The sequence below is a fragment of the Rhinolophus sinicus genome, chromosome 7 (assembly GCF_057876585.1).
Source record: "Rhinolophus sinicus isolate RSI-liver-muscle chromosome 7, RSI-T2T, whole genome shotgun sequence".
Taxonomy (NCBI): Eukaryota; Metazoa; Chordata; class Mammalia; order Chiroptera; family Rhinolophidae; genus Rhinolophus; species Rhinolophus sinicus.
In genome coordinates this window covers 53,451,510-53,464,940 of record NC_142507.1, presented here as the reverse complement: position 1 = coordinate 53,464,940, position 13,431 = coordinate 53,451,510, and the positions used below count along the sequence as shown (strand labels likewise).

The 13,431-nt window shown below is 52.1% G+C and overlaps 1 protein-coding gene and 1 long non-coding RNA gene across 4 annotated transcripts in view; one reads left to right on the top strand and one right to left on the bottom strand.

Moving 5' to 3' along the window:
* Nucleotides 1-818: 818 nt before the first annotated feature.
* Nucleotides 819-2,466, bottom strand: LORICRIN (loricrin cornified envelope precursor protein). Its single transcript, XM_088799617.1, has one exon. It carries the CDS (start codon nucleotides 2,378-2,380, stop codon nucleotides 1,055-1,057), a length of 1,326 nt encoding a protein of 441 aa, XP_088655743.1. The 5' UTR covers nucleotides 2,381-2,466; the 3' UTR covers nucleotides 819-1,054.
* Nucleotides 2,467-10,704: 8,238 nt separating this feature from the next.
* Nucleotides 10,705-13,431, top strand: part of LOC109435381 (uncharacterized) — a 35,378-nt gene continuing 32,651 nt past the window's right edge. For 2 of the 3 annotated variants that reach the window (XR_016021785.1, XR_016021783.1), the window contains exons 1-2: nucleotides 10,705-11,693; nucleotides 12,211-12,268. This is a non-coding gene — a long non-coding RNA (uncharacterized LOC109435381). The remainder of the gene's footprint in view (nucleotides 11,694-12,210; nucleotides 12,269-13,431) is intronic. The other variant, XR_016021784.1, reaches the window with a different exon arrangement.

Below are 13,431 nucleotides of genomic sequence, written 5' to 3'. Positions count from 1 at the left end.
TAGGGGGAACGCCTTGGTTTTGTTGATGGAGCAGGCATTTTGCTTTGAGTAAATCAATACAAAGGCATTTACTTAGGGTTGGTAGAATCATGATATGAAACAAGACCTAGAAAGTTCCTGAGCAGGCTGATGTTCTGTACCATGTAATGAAACAGAGCAGCTGTAGCTTCTTCCTTAAGTGGAAAGCTTCCTGTCTCCCCACGATAACTCTGGTATTGGTGTTTAACATCTCATGCACTTATGCTGTGTTAGAGAATCTCCCAAGGCAGCCCTGTCTTAAAAAAAAGCATTTAACTCAAGGAGGAGACCCAGCGTGGCTACTGGGGAACGGAGGGGCTGTTTAGCAGAGTCTCTTCCCAAGATCTTTGGGTTTTGGGATCACCTTGCAATCTGAAGCGCTAAAACTGTAACAGTTCACATCTTGGGTTACTCTTGCCAGCTACCGTGTTTCCCCGAAAATAAGCCCTACCCCGAAATAAGCCCCAGTTAAGATCGTCAGCCAGAAGGACCCATTTCGTATGTTATGATGTTCCAAAAGCTGACATGACTGTTTTTGAATAAACGTATTATTGTAAATGAAAAAATAAGACACCTCCTGAAAATACGCCCTAAGGCGTCTTTTGGAGCAAAAATTAGTATAAGACCCGGTCTTATTTTCAGGGGAAACACGGAATTCCTCCTGCCTCTGGTGACTCCCCCTCCCCTCCACCCAGGGAAATAAATATATTTGTTTAATGAATGAATGTATGTGTGGGTAACGAACAGAGGAACAGAATGAATGAACTTGGAAGCTACGAATACTCCTGGACACTCAAAAATTCTCAGAATTGCAAATTTATTGGCTGAGGAGGTACTGGGGTTGGAGGGTCGCTGTACAGAAATCCCGGAGGGAAAACGCAGGACAAGTAACAGCCTGAAAGCTTAACGGCTCCCACCAGCGGATGAAGACATGAAAGGTCTGGGAACCTCAGCGCAAGGTCAAGAGAGCGCTAAGCCTGTCCGCGCCCACCGAGACCGCCTCCAGCTCCTGCGCCTCCGCGGAGTCCCGCCAGCCTTATTTGCATGGCCAGCTGGGCGCCTGCTTCTGCTGGGTCTGGTGGCACTCCGGCACGCACGCGCCACTTCCACCGCCGCCCCCGGAGGAGCCGCCGCCGCAGCCGCCGCCGCCGCCACCGCCAGACGACTCCACGCAGTAGCTCTGCTGGGGCGCGCACGCGCTCTGGGTGGTCTGCACGCAGGAGCCGCCGCCGCCGCCGGAAGAGCCCCCGCCGCAGCCGCCGCCGCCGCCGGAAGAGCCCCCGCCGCAGCCGCCGCCGCCGCCGCCGCTAGACCCGCCTCCGTAGCTCTGGCACGTGACCTGCTGGCAGGAGGAGCCGCCGCCGCCGCCGCCGCCGGAAGAGCCCCCGCCGCAGCCGCCGCCGCCGCCGCTAGACCCGCCTCCGTAGCTCTGGCACGTGACCTGCTGGCCGCCGCCGCCGCCGCCGCCGGAGTAGCCGCCCCCGCAGCCGCCGCTAGACCCGCCTCCGTAGCTCTGGCACGAGACCTGCTGGCTGGAGCCGCCGCCGCCGCCGCCGCCGGAGCCGCCCCCGCAGCCGCCGGAGGAGCCGCCCCCGCAGCCGCCGGAGGAGCCGCCGCCAATGGACTTGACGATCCCACCGGAACCTCCTCCGCAGCCGCCGCCGCCGCCGCCACCGGAGTAGCCGCCGCAGCCGCCGCCGCCGCCGCCGGAGGAGCCGCCGCCGATGGACTTGACGATCCCACCGGAACCTCCTCCGCAGCCGCCGCCGCCGCCACCGGAGGAGCCGCCGCAGCCGCCGCCGGAGGAGCCGCCGCCGATGGACTTGACGATCCCGCCGGAACCTCCTCCGCAGCCGCCGCCGCCGCCGCCACCGGAGTAGCCGCCGCAGCCGCCGCCGCCGCCGCCGGAGGAGCCGCCGCCGATGGACTTGACGATCCCGCCGGAACCTCCTCCGCAGCCGCCGCCACCGGAGTAGCCGCCGCCGCCACCGGAGTAGCCGCCGCAGCCGCCCCCGCCGCCGCCGGAGGAGCCGCCGCCGATGGACTTGACGATCCCACCGGAACCTCCTCCGCAGCCGCCGCCACCGGAGTAGCCGCCGCCGCCACCGGAGTAGCCGCCGCAGCCGCCCCCGCCGCCGCCGGAGGAGCCGCCGCCGATGGACTTGACGATCCCACCGGAACCTCCTCCGCAGCCGCCGCCGCCGCCGCCGCCGCCGCCAGAAGAGCCCCCGCCGCAGCCGCCGCCGCCGCCGCCGCCGCCGCCGCCGGAGGTCTTACAGACCACTGGGGGCTGGGGAGTGGGTTGCTTTTTCTGATAAGACATCCTTTGTGAGGAGAAGCCTGGAAGGAGGGTAGAGAGCATCAGTGGACTGTCGGCTAGAGGACGCGGGGGAGGAGGCAGCTGCAGCCATGGCAACAGCCCACTGTCCGAGCCGCGCTGCCTGGCCAGGCTCCATGCGGTCCCTGCTCAGGTCCGGGAGAGCTCAGCGCGGGGCCTCCTAGCACTGCTGCTTTTAGAGTTGCGTCCTGTCACAGAAAGTCTTCACCAAGATTTACATAGCGCAGCTAGTAGGGCCCATTTCTGTGTCTCCCAGCCTGCCTCTGGCCTCTGCTGGCTGAGTTTGCAGTAAGCGACCCACGTTCTCATATGAGAGGTTGGGGCGCTTCACCTCTCAGGTCTCTTCCAGTCCCAACACGGATTGTCTGAGTGCAAATAGGAAATTAGCACAAGCCTCCACCTAGGGTGGGGGATTTTACCCATGCTCGCCCAACAGACGGTTTGTCAGGACGTCAGAGGACCGTTGCATCCAGTTCTGTTCTGCAAAAGCTCTTAATTCAAACTCTTGGTCTATCCCCCTGAGCTAAGCCATGATCCCTGGCCAGTTATCAGAAAAGGCAGGCTCCCCTGTGGTCTTGCCTGGACTCCCGTGGACCACCATCTCTCACCAGACACCATCAGCGATTATTGCCTATGCCATTTGCTTAAGCCTAAGCTTGGATGAGGGGACCATGACGAACAGGAAGTTGTGTCCCCGCATCTCACAAGTCATTGTTTTCTCACAACATCTCTGTAAGACAGGTGTTGGGTTCCCGTGGCTTCTGAAATCTCCATCTGCAGCATTGTCTTAACTCATTCTCCCTGCTCTGAGAGAAAGCTCAGCCTTTCTTTACAGGCTCATGAGGTCCTTCCAGCTCATTCACAGGCCACCTGGGACAGCCTGTCTGGAGTGCCCCTCTGTGCCCAGCGCCAGGCCTGCCCCTGTAGGGGGCTGCCAGGGAGACAGGAGATAATCTTGCTTTGTGGAGTTTACATTCTGGCCAGAACACCAGAGACCACCTGCACAGTAGCTCAGCCCGCCTTTCTTTTCTTGAATCCCCTCTAATCATGAGTGTCGTTGGGAAGGCAGAGGTCCAGTAGCTTCCAAAGCAGAGAGAGACCTGGCCTTTCCGTCCCCTGCTCCACCTAGGCTGTGTGGGCCTGGGTTGGACCAGCTGGGAAGACGAGGGCCAGTGGAACCCACACTTACCTGAAGGAAGGGTGAGTGAGGAGAGGAGATGCTGGCTGTGTGAAGAGCACCGGAGCTCCTGAGGATTTATAGTTAGCAATGTGACTCATCCATTGATCCAGACCAGCCTCTTGTGTTTAGCCGCAGTTACATGATCCATGCTGGCGCCCCACCTTCCTGTGATTGCAAGCATTCATGGAGATTTTGGCATTCTCGAGATGGACATCCGCATGTGTGACTGGCTTCTTCTCTGATGCAACTGTGTGGCAGGCTGGCAAAGGGGGGTGGCCAACCAGAGTGGATGACGGGCATTGTTTCCAAAATCTCTGGCACGGGGCACATGCCATAAGCAGAGGGCTATGCTTGAGGAATAGGTTCCAGACTCGAGGTGGCCTGAGAGTCACACTGGAGAGCTCAGTTTTTGGTCCAGGGAGTGTGGCCCTTTCAAATCGCACTGTTTGGCTTCTGATCCCATTGCTAGGAAACCCTCGTAACTTTAGAGAGAACCCGCCCCTCCTTTGCGCCAATTTTCTCCTCCAGGGTTTCACGCGTGCTTTGCTGGGATGTTTCGGTCTTGCCCACTAGCTCTAGAGAGTGTGTGAGCCCCTGGCACCCAGTCTGGGCTGTACCCATAGATGCTGCTGTAACTAATGCGACACTGGTGGCTGCTTTGATTGGTTCCTGGAGACAGCAGGTGTCAGAAAATTGATCCTCAATACTGGCTTTCTTTGCAGAGAAGCAACCTAGAGATTGACTATGTGGTCCTTGTCACCATGGCCTTTGGGTCTGGGTCTTGTGCGGCAACACTCACCTCAGCCTGACAGGCAGCCATGGAATGGAATGGGCCTGCAGTTAGGTGACTGGGTTTGGGTGCTCCCTTTGCTACTTGCCAGCTGTGTCACCTTGGGCAGGGTCACAACACCTTCCCCAGTGCCTACACCAAGAAGACTCAGTATTTGTTGGCTGTTGAATGAACAAGCTTTCTGATGCTCAGTTACCTTGTCTATCAAACAAGGAATGGTAATGCCTGTTTCATAGGCCTGCGAAGAGGGAATAGGTTTATTATAGTGTAGAAGGTAAAGCTGTTCTTTTTATTGTTTTCTCCCATAATAACACATTCCGACCTCTAACTTGGCCTGCCCTTGGACAGCAAGGTCAGGAAGGAGTCCATGGAAGGCTTGAGGCAAGCTCTTCCTACGAAGATAACTCGCAACTTAACTTCCCTGTTGACCCTAAATCAGGAACGTCACCCTTCTCCTGGATCAGCAGACCTCACGCTCCCCTTCTTTCGTCACGAACTCAATCGCTATTGTTTAGGATCCCACATTTTGTGTGTGTTGTAATGACAGCTCCAATAATAAGTTAATTATGGTGGAGTTTTAATGACTCACGTGACCTTGATTAGATTATGTGGCCTTCAGAAATTTGTGGCACTGATTTCGTTTTGCACAGCATGAACCCAGGTGAACACACGTGCTCCCCTCCTTAGAGCGTAGCCAAGAGAGAAAAGGCAGGATTCTCAGTTTGAAGCTGAGACACCATGGAGATTTTGGACGGAAACAGCCTCCAATGAGGTGATTGCCATGGTTATAAAAAGAAAGGTTTAGTTAGTTGGGCCGTGTTGGAGAAGGGGAGCCTGTGTGGGCCGTGTCCGCCCGTTCTGTGTGTTCTTTAGTTTTTAGGGAAATGTAAGGAAAAGGACGTCAGCAGTGTGATCTTGAGAAGAAAAATCTTTCATTCTTCCTCCCTTTTTTTTTGGTGTTAAAATAACCACTTCCATTACAAGTGGATGGAAACAAGAGGTTATAGTTGTTTTTTTCATGTCCTTACTTGTCAAAATGAAGATTGGGCTGTTATGTGACGGTTACTACATTTTTTTGGGGGAGACTTGTCGATGAAACTGCGAAGTTTGGTTAACTCGATTGCAGGTGACCTCAGAGAGCTAATCATCTTCAGATTGCCCGTGTTAGTTTGGAGGGTTTATGTTCTAAGAAGGATGCGTTATTTCCTTTCTATCAGATTGAATGAAGGTCCTGATGCTTTCTTCACGAATCCAGCCAACACCAGTGTACTGGGCACTGTGCCAAACACTAAGGAAGAGGCAGGCGCCTTTGAAAGTTGGATCTCCTTAGTAAAATTGGTGGTGGTGGTGGTGGCAGCGGTGGGGGGACTCCATGTCTGCCTCTGCCACCCTATATAGCGTTTAATAAGGAAAACCTAACTAGTCATGTACCTTGTCTGCACGTAGAGAGGCTGATGCAACATGGTACTGAGAGCAGTGCTAGATCCTGTGGCTCTCAGCCCGTGAGCCTCACCTGAGGCGTGGCTGGAGGAGCCTGGTTCCCCATTTATCCCTCTAGACCAGAAGTAGTCCCTGTGGGATATCTGTGTGGACAGTAATTGATGGCCTCGTTTTACTATATCAGGAAATGGTGAAAGTCTGTAGAATTATTACACTTAGGTATTTGGAGTATTGTAAGACTTGACATGGCAGACTTTTAAGATTTATAGCCTTTAGACATTTCAGCCTAACTGTGTGCTTGCTGGTATGCCTGAGTTCTGCGGCCGGACAGATTTAGGACATGGCTCCTGCCTGGATTTGACTCCTTTGAGGGGACGGCCCATAGAGCACGTGTTGGTGTCCAGTGAGATGCGAGGCGTTCATTCATAGGTGCTCCATACCTCCCGGTGGAATTGAAGGCAGTTCTTGAGATCCATGATCAATTCTCAGTGTGAGGGGAGATTACAGCTTCTGAGCTTGGGGAACCCCCAGTCTAATAGAAGCCTGCTCATCACAATCTTTGAGTATCTAAAACTACACACGTGACTTCTCATGACTGCTGATAGTCTTCACACTTGAGGGGACTAAGGCCGTGTGGTTTGTAAAGGATGAAGACACAGGGCAGGGGTTGGGAGCGCTGGCAGGGCAGGCACAGAGCTTGGAAGCCCTTAGCGTTGTTTGGGTTGAATGGGAACAGTTTTCTCTTAGAGTCCCGGCATCTCCTGGGGCTGCCATTTCTCTCCTCTCTACAGCCCTCCTGGTCAGCAGCTGAAGAAGTGGTGACTCTGGTTGCTGAGTGGGGAGAGGAGCTAGGTGCCTGGGAGAAGGCCAGCTGCAGTGGCTCCCAGCTCCTGGAAATCCTCCAGGAAGCTTCCCAAGGTTCATCCCACCCACTGCTTCCATCTCCCTGGCTGCTTTCCCTTTCCATGGCCTTAGGAAACATGGCACTAGTGACAGCCTGCTAATAACACATCCATTAGCCTGGTCTCCTGTTTTTATTTATTTATTTATTTATTTATTGAAGATTTTATTGGGGAAGGGGAACAGGACTTTATTGGAGAACAGTGTGTACTTCCAGGACTTTTTTCCAAGTCACGTTGTTGTCCTTTCAATCTTAGTTGTGGAGGGTGCCGTTCAGCTTCAAGTTGTCCTTTCAGTCTTAGCTGTGGAGGGCGCAGCTCAGCTCCAGGTCCAGTTGCCGTTGTTAGTTGCACCATCCCTTGCAGAGTTGAGGAGTCGAACTGGCAACCTTGTGGTTGAGAGCCCACTGGCCCAGGTGGGAATCGAACCGGCAGCCTTCGGAGTTCGTAGCACTGAGCTCCAACCGCCTGAGCCACCGGGCCGGCCCGTTGTCTCCTATTTTAAGTTATAACTGCCCTTGAGAGGGTGGTCCGTTAGTACTTTCTTCTGTACTCTAAGATTTGCAGAGGTTAGAGCCCTCTGGGACTTCATCAGGACCTGTTGACTCTTGAGGCCACCCACTTCGGGTTCTCCCTTGCATGGAGGAGGACCACGCTGAGTGATTGAAGGGTTCCCGCATGGCTGATAGATGCACGCAGGGTCAGCTGTGCTCCTGGGGGCCACGCCTGCCCGGCCCAAATGCTTCCCATGGGGACAGACTGGTTTATAGGCTGCTGTCACATACGTGTCTTGTTTGTTCCTCACAAGAGTCCTGTGTGCTCAGTGATGTGTTACCCTCATTTGTCACACGTGGAAGCAGCTCAGAGAGGGTAATGGAATGGCTCAAATTCCCATAGCCGTTCAGAGGCCAAGCCAGCATTCAGACTCTGCTTTTGATGCTAAGTCTTGTGCTCTTTCCACGCCCTATGTTGCTCTTCTTTCTGGATCAGTGTCGGCAGAATGAAGGGCTGATGCCCCATCAGGCTCAGGTGCACACCCTCTGGGAGACGGGGAACAGAGATTGCTCTCATGGGCGCCCCAGCTCCGCAGGGACAGTTGTGTGCGCTGGTAGACTGCAGGTGCTGGAAGGATGCATCTAATCAACTCCAACATCTGCAGAGATAGATGACGACCCCAAGGCCCAGAGAGGCTAAACCACTTCCCAAGGCCACACAGCAGGGCCAACCCTAACCCGGCTCTCCGGCCCCCCAGCTCAGGACACCTTCACGTAGATTCAGGGTGTGACTTTCTGCTTTCTCCTGACAAGAATGGCTCTAGGTATTGGCAGTGAGACCAGGGAGTCATTAAAATGACAGTAAAAGTATATATTGCTGAGCGGACATGCTCAAGGAAGCTGCTGGGCCTGGAAGTACATTGCTGATTTCCCCAGGCCCTTTCACGGGTAGGCAGCTGCCAAGGGGCCTGAGGGCCCAGGGCCCATCTACTGAGCTCACATGCAAACTTTGGGAGCCGGGAGAAGCAGTGAGCAGCGCTTGTGGGCTCCAGTCCTGCCCCAGAGAGGCAGTGCCTCCTGAGGCCTCTAGGACTTTTGTGCCTGGTGGTGGTTGGTGGTCCAAGAATCTTGGCTCCTGGACCAGCCCATCCACTGAAATTCATGGGTGCATAACCTCTGTTGTGTTAACTGGATCCCAAGGCAAATGGAATCTGAAAATCAACGTGACACAGGAAAAAGCACAAGCATTTTCAACTGATAGCCTTTTAGTCTCTTTAGCCAAAGCGTTAACCGAGCTTTCCAGACGTGTGCTAACTTTAGGTGACTGGCACCAGTGTGCCTCTCTCCTGGGCTCCCTGAAAGGAGGGTAAGTGCTCTTTCCGTTTTGGTTTCAAATCCAGTTTGGATACTTGAGTGCTACTTTCAGGAATCCCCTGGGGCTGCCGTGGGCCGTGGGTATGACTTCTGTCTAACCACAGATTGTTAATAGCGTTTACTACTGAGAACCAGAATCTGGACCCAGGCTCTGTCGTCACCAGGAAACCTGGTTCCTCTCACTTGCCGGGCAGCCTTTAGTTTTCGCTCATTCTTCAAACTATACTCCTTATTTCAGTAGCACAACTTACGGAAATTAGGTGGATGACTTGGAGCAAACCTTCCCACTGCAGAGGCGGAAGTAATCAGGATTTGGTTGGTGGGTCTCCATTGCCTTCTTCATTTGGGTCCATCCATGTGCTCAGAGACTCCCAAGGTGGCGGCCTGTGGAACCACTGTCCACATCTGGGGCAGGTTCCCAGGGCTTTCCCCTCTGGCTAGGAGCACCATCCCGACAAGATCAGATGCCCCCAAATCTGCACAGTCCCATCCAACTCAGGGCTGGGCCTCAGAGTGAGTATTTGGTCAGTGTTTGTTCATTAGCCAAAGAGATGGTGAGAATTTGGTCTCATATCCTGGGGCACATGTAATCTGACTCAGTTTTCCATGGAAAGGAGCTTAAATAAATTGGCCCGGAACCCCCCACCTTTCATCCAAGGTGCCTGATTTCCCCATTGTCTCCGGCTTCTTATTTTTCAGAATATGCCTTGGATCATGGCTGTCCAGTGACCCTGACCTCCTATGGTCTAGTGGTCAGCTTTCTGCATGGGCCTGAAGCAGCCCCAGAGTAACAGCGAGGTTTGCTAGTCTCTGGTATGCTCTGGAGGGTGGCCATCAGAATCTCCCCTCTTCTGGGGTCTTCAGGTCTTGTGGGGCCTGTGCCCTAAACCTGGCCAATCACGAAGCCACTGTCCTTTTGCCCTCAGGTCCTCCACCTGTAAAGCCCATCTGACTTCCATGTCGGTTTCCTTGACGCCCCTCCTTCCCATGGCCCTCTCTGGACAGAGAGGACGGAGCTAGGAGGTGGGTCCAAGGCAGTGACAGGGAAGAAACTCGGTGGGATGACACGAGAGAACACAGACACTCATACTTCCCTGGGTGCCAGCCATGGGTTCAAATCGGGAATTTGGGGAACTTTTCCCCCTGAGAGCTGACTCTGGAGGAGGAGGGAGGGGTACAGCAAGCAGGAGGGCTGGGTGAGGAAAGTTGGTCTGTGTCATGAGTAACCTTTGCAGAGTGTCATTACCCAGGGTGGATATAATTGCACGGGATTAAGAAAGACATGTGGGCAGACGGCATTGCTTTAGCTTTTCTGCAATTAAGACATGTCACTGGGTCCCCGAGAAGGGTTAATACGGCTCCTGAGTGCTCGGTGGCAGTGAGTCCCCTGTGGGGGGAACTGGCCTCCGTACCCTCTAGTAAGCCATTCTGCTGGAAACATGCAAAGAAAATGAAGTACGCTCACTACAAACCAAAGAAAAATAAGTCACCTGTCATTCCAGTATCCAAATACAACTGGTGTTCAAGTTTTGGTGACGATTTTTTGCATCGTTCTTTTTTCTTTTTTCCTTTTTTTTACCGATACTTCTCTTGTACGTAACTCAGTTTGGGGCACTGATTTGCCATGTGAGTTGTTACTGTGCACATATCCATCCCCATGTCCCTTTACGGACAAACCATGCGTCTGAACGGCTGTGTGCCATTGCCCACTCCTGCTGTCAGCACTTAAACCTCCCGGCTGTGCTGGGACCTCTGGACCCTGGAGAACTCGTTATTGAATTGCATGGGGTCTCGGTTGTCTCTGGTGGACTGCCGGCAGGGACTGTGTCTTCTTTATATGTGCAGTGTGGCTGCACAGTGGGTGAAGAGGAAGGTTTGTTGTGTGAGGACCCCCACCCTTTCCTTCTCATCTCCCGATTCTCCTCATGCATAACCAGTGACTCAGTTTCCCTGGACTGTGTAACTCCACAGAATGATCGTTTCCCCCCAAATGTTGTTTTCCTCTTGTCTCCTTAAATGCCACCTTCTCTTCACAGGCTGCCCGGCCAGGATTTTCTTGGGACCGTGTGGTCGGACGCAACCCCTTTCAGTGTGTGTGAGAAGGTGTGGGGACGGGGCAGAGGAGGAGTCGGCAGCTCAGTGGGCATTTGGAAAAGAGGTCCCTTTGGACGCCTGAATGCAATACTAGCCAAGTGCCCAGGGGACGAGGCGATGCAGAGAAAAGAAGCACCTGGAAACACCTGCTCGGAAGAGGTGGGTTCAGAGCTCGGATTGGAAAACTAAAAAGTGTTTCTCCAGATTTGGACTTTGGCCCTCATTATTTTGCCATCACGTGTATGTATGTGTGCGTGTACATAGGTGTATATCTATGGGTCGTGTGTACACATGGGTATGTGTGTGTCTGTCGCCTCTCCTCAGAAGCCCTGACCTCCACAGACTTTCATCTCTCCTCACACCGACTCTCACACAACCTGTTCCCTATTTCCTGGGAAGGCGAACAGAATTGTGGGCGTTCCTCCCGGATTCCGGGGTTGCTCTCTGACCCCCGCTTGTCAGCCACCCCTCGGTGGTGTCCACAGCTGCATTGTGGAGCTGACCCACGCCATTCTCCACGACCATGGCGGTGGATTGGCCCTGATTACATTGTTCTTCTACTGAAAGTCCCCAGTGTCCTCACATCAGGGTGAGGCCCAGGTTTCTTAGTCCGAAGGGTCTTTTGTGGTGCAGTTTCTGCCCACCTCTGACTATTCCCCCATAGAAGCGTTTTGCTCCAGATGCGCCTCGCTCCTGCTGAGCCAGGCTGCGTTCAGTGCCCTTCGTATTTTTTCCTGTCCGTTCCCTGCTTCGGTGACTGTCCTATTTCCTTCACTCATCTCATTCCTATTTACCTTTCAATACTCTATGCAGCATCATCCCTCCAAGAAGCCTTCCCCAGCACCCCCGTCTGACAGAGAGCACCTTGTCTTGTGGCACAGTGGTCCTGTCTCCCACTAGATTGAGGTCTCTTTGGAGGGGACACCTTGTTCGTTGTCTTGGGTTTCAAGCATCTGGCGCGATGCCTGCCCAACCCGCAGTGCAAGCTGGGAGAAGGGTGGATGGACGGATGAACGCACGACTCCTGGTTGCCCACTTCCAGCATTGTCAGCAGCCTGGAAATTAGGTGACTTAGCCTGGGTGGGGAGGACATTACGTCTCTGTCCTGTTTTCTTCACCTCCCTAACAAGATGGTTTGGTCCTGGAGGGCAGGGGTGGCTTTGCAGCTCTTAGTAAACCTAGAGCCTGTGGACACACCAGGCACTGAATTAATGTTTATTGAAAGAAAAGAAAAGAAAAAAAAAAAGAATTAGGTAGAGAACGGAGGGAGGGAGAAAGAAAAAGAAGGTAAGAAGGACAGATTTGTTTCAGAATTCGTAATGGCCGGTTTGAGTCCAGTCAGAAATGGGGACTTTTCCTCTCTCCCCAACTTGGGGTTTTCTGATCCAATTCTGGCAACTCCCAAGAAATGATAAGACCTATTTGGACCGAAAGGGGGAGACAATTGAGATTACATAGTTTTTGAAGTTTTTAAGTGGATGTCAGTATAGGTTTCTGAATTGTTGGTGCGATTTCATTATAAAGATGATTGTGATGTTAATAATACGTGATTAAATTATTCATAATATTTAATTGCTCTCCAGGATTAAGACGGTTTACTCCTCATAATCCCAGGGGGATCGTGTGTAGCTTCCAGAAAAGGTACGTAGCGTGCTGTGTGCTCGCCACTGGTGAATCACAAACCCTCCTTATTTTACTAGCTGTGTGCTGCTTCTCCCCCCCTTAGGAAAATATTGACGTTTGTGCTAAGCGAGGTCTTTGAATCCTGAGTTCTTTTCTTACTTGTCTTGGAATTTGGAGCAAGTCACTTGACCTTACCTTAACACGTTGCGTACAGCGGTGTTTAAATCCCTCATACCCCTCTGTTCTGGCAGGTTTTTAAAAGAAACTACTCTAAAATGCACTCTTCTCTTTAAAGCGTAAATGCTTCTATGTCATTTATTATTTTTCTATGGAATTTTTTAGGATTTACTCACCTATGATGTTAGTAATCCTTCCTGGTGTGATACTGCAGAAAGCAGCTTCCTTTGTGCAGTGGGACACGGAAAAAACGAAGATTCTCGTGATCCGTACGCAATGTGTTAAAATGGTATAAAATAATACCAACCTCACAATTAGATGAGAGAACCAAATTCCAACCCTAGACCATGGAGTAAACATTTCTAATTGGGGGAAAAGACTAGGAAATGGAATCTGGACTAGAAACCACTCCTTTGAGCGTTTGAGAATGGAAAGTAGAAGAGGTAACCCCCCTTCCCCACTCACGCCCCCGCTCACCCCTCCCTTTTAGGAAGAAAATAACTTGTTCATGTTTGTAGACTGTGGACAGAGGTAGAAAACGTTTATTTTGCTGAGGTAAATGTATAACTGGGTGATAATTTGCAAAGGGAAAGAATAAAATACGATTAAAATGGTACTTTTGACCTTCATAAAGATCTTTATGGGTTTAATATTTTCATTGATTTGCTAATTTGTGTAGATTATCGGAATAGATTTTATTTTGATCACCTCTTCATGCCACGAATAGAATACAAAGGAGATGTTTTTATAAAATTGGATCTGTTTTCTAGAAATGCTTGTAGCTATGCCCTAATGTGTGTTAGAACAAGCACTTCAGGTTTATGGTATTCATGGATATTATTGCCTAGGATGAGGTAAAAGAAAGTAATACAGCTGTTAAAATAAATTCGGCAAAGTGAAAATAGTGAGTTGATCTAGAGAAAAGTACTAAATAATAACACAGGTGGTACGTGGATATGGGAAAAACTGAAGGAAGTATGTGAATCATTGAGATTTCCCAAACC

Excerpts from the sequence above, each read along its gene's own strand:
- LORICRIN (XM_088799617.1), bottom strand. The coding sequence starts at position 2,380 with ATGCTCTCTACCCTCCTTCCAGGCTTCTCCTCACAAAGGATGTCTTAT.